Source organism: Myotis davidii, unplaced genomic scaffold, assembly GCF_000327345.1.
Source record: "Myotis davidii unplaced genomic scaffold, ASM32734v1 scaffold363, whole genome shotgun sequence".
Lineage (NCBI taxonomy): Eukaryota > Metazoa > Chordata > Mammalia > Chiroptera > Vespertilionidae > Myotis > Myotis davidii.
This window is the reverse complement of record NW_006294069.1, coordinates 4,161,205-4,171,064: the sequence shown is the minus strand read 5'-3', so window position 1 is coordinate 4,171,064 and position 9,860 is coordinate 4,161,205. Positions and strand designations below refer to the sequence as shown.

The following is a 9,860-nucleotide window of genomic DNA, read 5'->3' as shown; positions in this document are numbered from 1 at the left end:
CGGGCCTTGCAGACAGGCCCGGGGGTTGGGAAGGGCGAGGAAGTCGGTCCGGTTCCAGGGTTCCAGCTGAGGCAGTCCCGCTCCCTCCATCCCTTCCAACCGCCGCGCCTTTTGTATTTCCCAACGTTTCCGAAGCTTCGAGCTCTCCCCTCCCGCGAAGGAGCCCCACCGCGGGGCTCAGCGAGCGCACCCTCTCTGTACAGGACTCGCAATACTGCTCCTCCTCTGGTCCCCACCCTGCCGCTGGGAGGGGAGGGGGCGAGGGTCACCCCGTCCCGGAAAGCTGACAATCGTTTGGCCCCGGGGGAAGGCTGGGCTGGTCTATGTAAGGAACCCGAGTGGCACTTACCACCCCTATGCCTTCCAGCTCCATCCTCCCCACCCCCGCGGCCTCCCCAGCCCCGCACGGCTGTCCTTCCCTCCAAGCCTTCCAACTAGGGGAGGCTGGGGTTCAGGGGCTACTGGCTGGACCTTTTCCTCGGAGCCTCTTCTCCTCCCCGATCCCGCTGGTAGGTCCGTACAGGTGAGCACCTAACACTTTAGAAGACACCTCCTCCCAGAGCCTCTGGTGGGGACGCTTGGCCGCTTGGCCGAGGGAAGTTTGCACTTCTGGCAGGCGGCACCCACAGACCCTTAGGATTAGGATGGGTTTGGCGGCAGAGCCCAGTCTAGCGCTGTCTCCAGCGTGGTCCTCCACCGGATGCCACTGAGGGGTGTAGACGGAGAGCTGTGCTGGGGAAGCGAGGGACAGCCAGACCTGTGGAGGGGCAGAAACTGCCTTCAGGAGGTAGCTGGGCACCTGAGGCGCCCTGGGCCCTGGGAGGTTCCTGGTCCTTTTTATTGGTGCTAATTTTGCCCAGCTTCTTGGAAGTGGCAGTTGATAGAGGTTTGGGTTTGCTGGGGAGGAAGTCCCCAGCCGGCCCCTCCAGGGAGGCCTCCAGTGCTATCAGACCTGGCAGTGGTGTGGCGTCAGGGTCCTTCTGTCTAGGGTGGGGAGTGGCGCGGTAGAGAGTGGAATGCCCCCCCTGCGCCCTGCCTGTCTCCCCTGCCCGCTCAAGATCAAAGGCAGTTTCCAGCCCAGCTCGTTGCTCTCACCCCAAGCCCAGCCTGGAAAGAAAAACCTCTGGAGCCCCCACCCCAAGCCATCCTTCCTCTGTCCTGGGTCCTGCACCAGTCCTAAGTGCCTGTGAGGTCTTCCGGGGACTGCAGAGGGGAGGCACGTGGCAGGGAGAGGCCTTGCCCCACTCACACCCCATTCTGGCAGAGCCTGGCCCTGCCTGAGGCCCAGCATTGTGTGTGTTTACCCAGGGAGCCATGAGAGAGAGCAGAGCCAATCTTTTTCTTAAAATATATCTTTACTGATTTCAGAGAGGAAGGGAGAGGGAGAGAGAGAAACATCAATGATGAGAGAGGCATTGATCAGCTGCCTCCTGTACACCCCGTACTGGGGATCGAACCCAGGACCCGTAGGTCCCCCGGCCGATGCTCTAGCCAGTGAGCTAAACCAGCCAGGGCGAGCAGAGCTCATCTCTAGGGGAGATGCCTGCTTCTGTCATCACAGGCCTCTGGAAGAAGCTTTTTCTAATGAAGTAATGTTTTACAAGGGAGATATTAAAACAATAGACATGGACAGCAAGTTGCTTAGTATTCTCCGAGCCGTGATTTTCTCACATGGAAAACGAAACTGCCTATTTTGAAAGGTTCTTTTGCAGGAGCCAGAGGACTGTGGAGAGGAGGGAAAGGGTGCCTTTCTGGAGGTGCCCCCCCAAACATCCATCTTCCACAACCATGCTTTTGGGGTGAACAGGGTGACTTTGTTGCATCGATTCTTCTAGAGATGGTGAAATACTTTGTCCGTCCATCCACCCACTAAAAGCCATAGCTCCCACCTGTCTCCTCCCCCCCCACCCCCCCACTCGCTCCAGCTCTATAGCAATAGCCTTCTTCCCCCTTCCCTCCTGAACCCAAGGTGTCTATCTGGGGACCCCTATCAGCCCTCCCCCAGGGATCCTCAGGTGACCTGCCTGCCTCTCCCCAAGGGACCCCCATCAGCAACTTCCCACTCCTGTCCCTCTTCTAACAAGCAGAAATAATGACACTTAATTGTTTGTGGGGGTGCTTGGAGATCCCCCAGATGAAAGGTTCTGAGTGCTGGGGCGGCTGACTCAACTCTCAGCCTGGGAAAGGAAATAAGACAACCCTTCCCACTCCACTCAGCCAGCTGGAGGAGGGGCTGAGGCAGACACAGGGTTCCAATGTTAACACATTCCCTTTCCCCTCCCTCTCCTGGGCTAGAGACTTCCCTCCACCCCTCGGCCCTGCCCTGGGTTTGGAACAGAACCCTCAGGGCAGCAGAGTGGGACTAGAATCGGCGGCCTGCCCTTGGCTTCAAGGCGCCAAAGCTCAGCCTTGGGGCCTGGGAGAGGCCCTACCCTTGGCTTCTGGTCCTCCCCATCCTCTAGCCTGGGGGACCCACCCTGCCAAAGGAAGACCCCCTCCCGCCAACCCCTGGAATGCCTAGGTGACTAGAAGGGAAAGGATCCTGTCTTCTCCCCTCTTCCTTCCTGGGGGAGGAGCGTGTTGACATGGACAGTCAGGGGCCCTAGTTGGAGCTGCAGCCACTCCCCAAGTATGGAGGGGCCCAGGAAGGAGGACTGCAGAATGAGCATCTGTACCCCTGCCTCCCCATCTCCTCCCCGCCGTGGCCTGCAGTTTGGGGAGTCAGTTCACGGCTGAAATGGGGTGCGCCTTCCCCAAATAAGCCGCAGAATGGAGGCCTCCCTGTGGAGAGGAAGGAGACCAGGGGAGTGGAAGAGCATCTCATTGCAGAGAGCCGGGGATCTCAGCCCTGCTCACTGAGGCGCCAGCCTTGATGGGGGACGGGCAGGGCAGGGCAGAGGCTTCCTGCTCCAAACTCTGTTGGCTGTGCTTTTTAATCCAATGCTTTTCAGAGTGTATTCACTCACCCACAGAAATAGAGCCCTGTGCTTTAGGGGTGACTGTCATATGCCTTATTCTTAATAAAATATCTGAAAAATACATAAGCCGGACCTCTTCTCTGTGGGCACCCCACCCTGTTCCCACAGGTGTGGCGCAGATAGTGGTTTGGGAGTCAGCCAGTGGAGTGGGAGCTGAGACTTGGGAGTCCCCTCAGTAGATATTTCCTTTTTTTTAATATATATTTTTATTGATTTCAGAGAGGAAGGGGGAGAGAGGAAGAGAGAGAGAGACATCAATGATGAGAATCACCAATCGGCTGCCACTTGCACACCCCAGGATTGAGCCCGAAACCTGGGCATGTGCCCTGACTGGGAATTGAACCGTGACCTCCTGGTTCATAAGTTGACGCTCAACCACTGAGCCACGCTGGCCGGGCTCAATAGATATTTCTTACATAAGGTAGAGGCCACTCATCTGAGATGTCCTGATGCTCGGCTAGCCCTGTCCCTCTCTCTCTCCATGCCACCCCAATGCAAATGAACAAATGAGACCTTAGGTCAGAGGCTCCTGGCCAGGGCTGGGAAGGATGGATTGGAAGTGCTCCATGGCTGAAATTGACCATCGTCCTGGCCCAGAAGAAATCCTGGTATTCTGGCATCTTTGGCCATGCTGGTCCCCCTCCCTGACACCCATCCCCATCTGATCCAGCTGCAAGAAGCCAGCATCCCAGGGAGGAGCCCTATTCTTATCCTCCTCTCATGACGGTTATCCTGGGACTGCAATCTGACAGCTCAGCACACCCAACATCCACAAGAACTCAAGCCTGTACATTTCAGTGTAGGCCTGTTGTGGATGGCTCTAGGACAGCGATTTCCAACCGCTGTGTCACAGCAGGCACACTGGTGGGCCGCAAGAATTCTTAAAACGTGCAATACCTGACTAGCCAGGGGCACTGACCTCTTTTCCCTTAGATCAGCAGTTCTCAACCTGTGGGTTGTGACCCCTTTGGAGGTCGAACGACCCTTTCACGGGGGTCGCCTAAGACCATCGGAAAACACATATATAGTTACATACTGTTTTTGTGATTAATCACTATGCTTTAATTATGTTCAATTCGTAACAATGAAATTGGGGGTTACCACAACATGAGGAACTGTATTAAAGGGTCGCGGCATTAGGAAGGTTGAGAACCACTGCCTTAGGTTGTCAAATTAAGGAATGATAACATTTAAAAAATGACAGCAGCCAACACAACAATAGCTATCCAGTGTGAATGAATCACAATTATAACTATTTTTGTCAAATCAGCAAAATATCATTTGGTGGGCTGCAGCATTTTAGTAATTAGTTTACTGAAAAATCAGACAGAGGCCGAAAACCAGGACTACAGGCTTTATTAGGGGAGAAGGACCTGCTGGGCTGTCTCGCAAGCACGTGCAGGGGTGAGAACGCCTTTTGAGGGGCAGAATGGGAAGGGGTGGGGGCTTAGTGTACTCGGCGCACACTGATTGGTGGCTTACTGCATCGTCCATATAGGACAAGGGCTTAGGGTATTGGGCAGGTGTGGATTGGTGGTCCAATGTATAGTCCATATAAGGTACCTGGTTAGTCACTATACTCCGCCCACCAGTTGGGGGAAGGGAGGATCTATCATTTACGTGAGCTATGAGATGAAAAAGGTGGGAAATCGCTGCTCTAGGAGAAAGGGCAGCAGCTCTGCATTCTAAGGCTGCCGGGGACATCATAGTTCTGCCTGCGGCCCTTCTGATAACAGGACTCATTGCTTCCTTTTGGGTGCCAGCCCTTCTCCCATCACAGTCTATGTGTTGGGGGTGGGAGGGGCTGACCTCACACAGGTGACTGAGGTAAGGTAGGTCACAATGATTGGGTTGGAGAAGGGCAGGTGACTCAATCTGAGCCAATGAGCATTACTCTCAAGACTTTTACTGGAACCATTCATTCAACACACCAAGGGATCTAGGAGGGAACGAAAACTCTTGGGTGGCTAAAATGGCAGAATACCAGCTGGAAGGTCTGACAGACTGTTTGCCACCACAAGGGCTAGGGCTGCCTGAATAGGAAGCTCCACCAAAGAAGCAGAACCAGCTGAGATGGTGACAGCTCCTAAGAATTAGGCCACCTGGGTCCTGCTGTGCCCGTGGCCCATAAACCCCTGCCCTTTTCAGTTACATAGACCAAGAAGCCCCTCCCCCACTTTTGTATTTAAGTGGTGAGCCTTAATTTGTGGGTTTCCCCTACTTTTTATTTGGGACAATTTTAGACTTAGAGAAAATTTGCAATAATAATACAGAGGTATATGTACCGCCCATCTTTTCCTGATGTTAACATCTTACTTTATCGTAGTACAATGATCAAAAACAAGAAGTGAACATTGGTACATGATTATTAACTAAACCACAGACCTTATTTTAATCTCATCAGTTTTTCCCCTGGAGTCCTCTTTCTGTTCCAGTATCCTATCCAGGATCCCATTGCGTCTAGTTATTTATTTTTTTAGTCTTCTCCATTCTGTGACACACTTCTTTTTAATGTTTGTGTGTGTGTTTTTTAATTGATTTAAGAGAGGAAGGGAAAGGGAGAGAGAGATAGAAACATCAATAATGAGAAAGAATCATTGATCATCTTCCTCCTGCACACACACCCTCCACTCCCCCCCGACCCCACAACCCGGGCACGTACCCTAACTAGGAATTGAATCAGCCCTATTGGCCGAGCTGTAACACAAAAATCCGTTTTGAGTTGAGTTGTAGTGCCTTGCTAACCTCAAAAGTCTGGATGATGTCAAAAACAATCAGTGGAGGAAAATCAAGTGGATGCAACCAATAAAGTCCATTGAATAAAATATTCACAGAGCCCTGGGGAGGGACTTTCAGCTGCCACGACTAAGAAGTTCAACAGACAAATGGTATCTGAATTTGACTTCGTAGACATGGGGTGGCTTCCACATCTGTCCCCATGACACTTCTCCAGGGAAGCTGGCACAGAGAAAAGGTAAGTGACTTGCTCAAGGTCACATAGCGAAGAAGTCAGGGATGGAGCTAGAGGTGAAGTCACACACCCAGGGTATCAACGCGGAACAGGCAGGCAGGCCCAGCCTGTCCCATCTCAGTTCCTTGCTCGAGCCTCTGAGGATCAGGTTTGAACCCAGGATGGGCCGGGGCCAGACCTGCAACAAACCCAGGAAGTGTGGCCGGGCCTCTACTTGTCCCTGGCCTTTTATCTCCGGAGGCAGCGAGGCTAGGGAAGGGCCAGCCCTGGATAAACATCTGCCCAGGATTCTGGGTTCCCATGTACAATTCAAGAAAAAGGAGAGAAGACAGGGAAAGGAGAGAAGGGATTGGACTTAGGGTCCCCCCACATATTCCGGGGGGGAGGGGGGCTGTGCTGAGCCCAGCCAGAATCGCAGTGTGGGGTGAGGATGTGCAATGTCAGCATCAAATAACTCAGAGATCATCTGTACAACCCCCTCACTTTATAGATCGGGAGGCGGAGGCCGAGGGCATCTTCCCTCCTGGCAGTGCTGCCCACACAGCTTTGGGGTTGAGGGAGGTGGTCCCTAGAGTAAGGCCAGTGAGGTAGGGGTTCCCTCCTGCTATCCAGGAGGTGGGGAATTCTGAAAAGGAGTGGGTGGGGGGGGGATAGGAATGCCTGGCTGAGTGGGCATATCTATCATAACAATAATTAGAGACGTGGGAGGCTTTAAGCAGGCTAATTACGTAGGCTAGGTCTCAGCCTTGATAAAGCTCCCTCTGTACTCACTTAGCATCTTTACCCAGGGGCCCTAAAGATGGGGAAACTGAGGTGCTCAGGGTACCACCCAGGCAGCCCTGCAGATGGGGACTATGTAACGAGAGCCTGCTAGGGAAGGGGAAGAGGACGCGTGGAAGTCAAATTACAAGCTCTGAGGCCTCTGGAACTGCTTTGTCACCAGCACCCATGCTGACCATAGGCACTCCCAGCCCCTGACCAGAAGGAGGACGGAGGAGGAAGGCCAGTACCTTCCCAGGGTTCAGCCTGGTGGGTCTCAACCAAGCATTGTGAAAATGATCCGAAGCTTAGGATACAAAGGTCGAAGCACACAGCACACAAAGGGGATACCTGTAAGAAAGGCCCAGATATTATAGATAATGATGGGGGTCAGAGGTGAAAGGCTGCGCTGCTAGAAACTCTCCCCCCTTAGCATCTTGTGAGCCCTCGAAAAGACTGTTGGCACTCCCTACTCCCGGGCCATCCATTCAACAAACAAATGCATTAAACACCTACAATCCATCGTCTCTGGTGAGATAATGGGGATACCCAGACAAATAAGGTATGGTCCTTTTCTTCAGTCTATCAGCCGGACTCCTCACTTGAGAACCAGACATCCCAGTTTGGCCAAGAAATCTTGGTTTATGCCTTTTGTTCTAATGTCATTATTAATAGTGTCCACTCTTGCTTCAAAAGTGTCCTAGTTTAGCCCTTGCCAGTTTGACTCAGTGGATAGAGTGTCAGCCTGCGGACCAAAGGGTCTCAAGTTCGATTCCGATCAAGTGCATGTACCTCAGTTGATCCTTGATCCCTGGCCCTGATTGGGGTGCATGCGGGAGGCAACCAATCTATGTGTCTCTCTCACATCGATGTTTCTCTCTGTGTGTCTCTCGCCCTCACTTCCATTCTCTTTAAAAATCAATGGAGCCCTAGCCAGCTTGGCTCAGTGGATAGAGCATCAGCTTGCAGACTGAAGGGTCCCCGGGTCGATTCCGGCCAAGGATACATGCCTGGGTTGCAGGCTCGATCCCCAGTAGGGGGTGTGCAGGAGGCAGCCGATTAATGATTCTCTCTCATCATTGGTGTTTCTGTCTTTCTCTCCTTCTCCCTTCCTCTCTGAAATCAATAAAGAAATATATTTTTAAAAATAAATAAATAACCAATGGAAAAATATCCTCAGGTGAGGATTAACAAAAAAAATAAAATAAGAAGAGTGAATTTTTTAAAAAAGTGTCCTAGTTTCGACAATAAATTACACAGTCACCTTAACCATAGCACAAGCAGTGGTTCTCAACCTTCTGGCCCTTTAAATACAGTTCCTCATGTTGTGACCCAACCATAAAATTATTAATGTTGCTACTCTTAGGAATCGTAATGTAAATATCTGATATGCAGGATGGTCTTAGGCAACCCCCGTGAAAGGGTCGTATGACCGCCAAAGGGGTCGCGACCCATAGGTTGCGAACCGCTGATATATAGGCAATGGTAGAAATAGGGAAAATGGTGAGAGTAGTTGTTGTTAAGACTATAATGAAAAGACATTGATGGAGGAAGCTTGAAAGCAAGAAATAATGATCAGGGGTCAGACCACCTGAGCCAGCATAGAGAAAGTGGTAAGAGGATGACTTAAACTTTTTTTTATTGATTAATTTTATTTACTTTTATTTATTACTATTTTATTTATTTTTAATTATTTTTAGAGAAGGAGGAAGGGAAAGAAACATTGATTTGTTATCTATTATTTATGCATTCATTGGATGATTCTTTTATGTGCCCTGACCAGGGATCAAACTTGCAACTTTGGCTTATTGGACAATGCTTTAACCAACTGAACTACCTGGCCAGAGCCACCCTGATTTTTAAATTTTACTATTATTTTTAATCCTCACCTGAGGATATTTTTCCATTGCTTTTTAGAGAGAGAGTGGAAGAGAGAGGGACAGACAGAAAGAAATATCGATGTGAGAGAAACACATCAATTGGTTGCCTCCTGCATAAGCCCTGACCAGGGCCCGGGCCAGGGAGGGATCTGCAACCGAGGTACATGTCCGCAGGCCAATGTACTATCCATTGAGCCAAACTGGCTAGGGTGCTGATTTTTTTTTTAATTTAACAATATATTCTAGAGATTGTTGCATATCAGTACACAACAAGCTTTCTCATTCCATTTTATGGCTAGATAATATTCCATTGTATGGTTATGCCATAATTCTTTTAACCAGTTTCTTCTGTTTTAAAAAAATATGCTTTTGATTTTACAAAAAGAGAGTAAGGGAGAGGGAGAGAGAGAAAAGCATGGATGAGAGAGAAACCTCGAATGACTGCTTCCTGCATACCCCCAGGAATCAGATCAACGACCTCTTTGTGCATGAGACAGACGCTCAACAAACTGAGCCACATCAGCCAGGGCTTAACCAGTTTCTGGACTGATGGGTACTTAGTTTGTATTCATGAAACTCAAGGAACTTGGAGAATTGTACCAAGTCCAGTGTAGCTAAAGTCGGAGGCCTCCTTCATGTTGGTACCATTACTCATAACCAGAAGCATAGCTCAGTTTCAACACTGGGGGCAGCGAGCTTGGGGGTGGAGAGACAGATACACATGCATAATGCACAAACAAGTGGAACAACAAATCAAAAAAATTTTTCTCTCTCCCTCTAAAATCAATGAATTAAATTTTTTTTAAAAAATTAGGGTGAAGAAGAGCAAAAAGGGCTTCTGTTGTGAGCGACACACGTAGAGTAGCCTGATTACTCTACATGCAGAATCAACATCAAGAGATTTCGGAAGCATAATTTTTTGGTACTTGGGCAGCTGGTGATCGTTGGTTCTGGCGCCCGTAAAAATAAATAAATTAAATTAGGGTGAAGAATAGCAGGTATAGTATATTACCATTGTGTAACTCAGGGTTATACACACACACACACACACACACACACACACACACTTTTATATGCAAAGAACATCTCTGGAAGAATATTAAAAATTTGATAACCTTGGTGATTTGGGAAGGTAAACTAGGTGTCTGAGGGCAGGTGAGAAATTGTACTGTATCATCTTTTATACTTAATCAATTTTGAACCATGTGACTTTATTACCTATTCAAAATGACAAGCAACATTAAAAATGTTTAAAAGATATAACTGAGTCAG

At 49.8% G+C, this 9,860-nt stretch overlaps 1 protein-coding gene across 1 annotated transcript in view; it reads left to right on the top strand.

Annotated features, from left to right (window-relative positions):
- Positions 1–3,135, top strand: part of LOC107183819 — an 11,477-nt gene extending 8,342 nt beyond the window's left edge. The window contains exon 4 of the mRNA XM_015566815.1: positions 3,087–3,135. Coding sequence (XP_015422301.1) covers positions 3,087–3,135 — 49 coding nt within the window. The remainder of the gene's footprint in view (positions 1–3,086) is intronic.
- Positions 3,136–9,860: the final 6,725 nt, after the last annotated feature.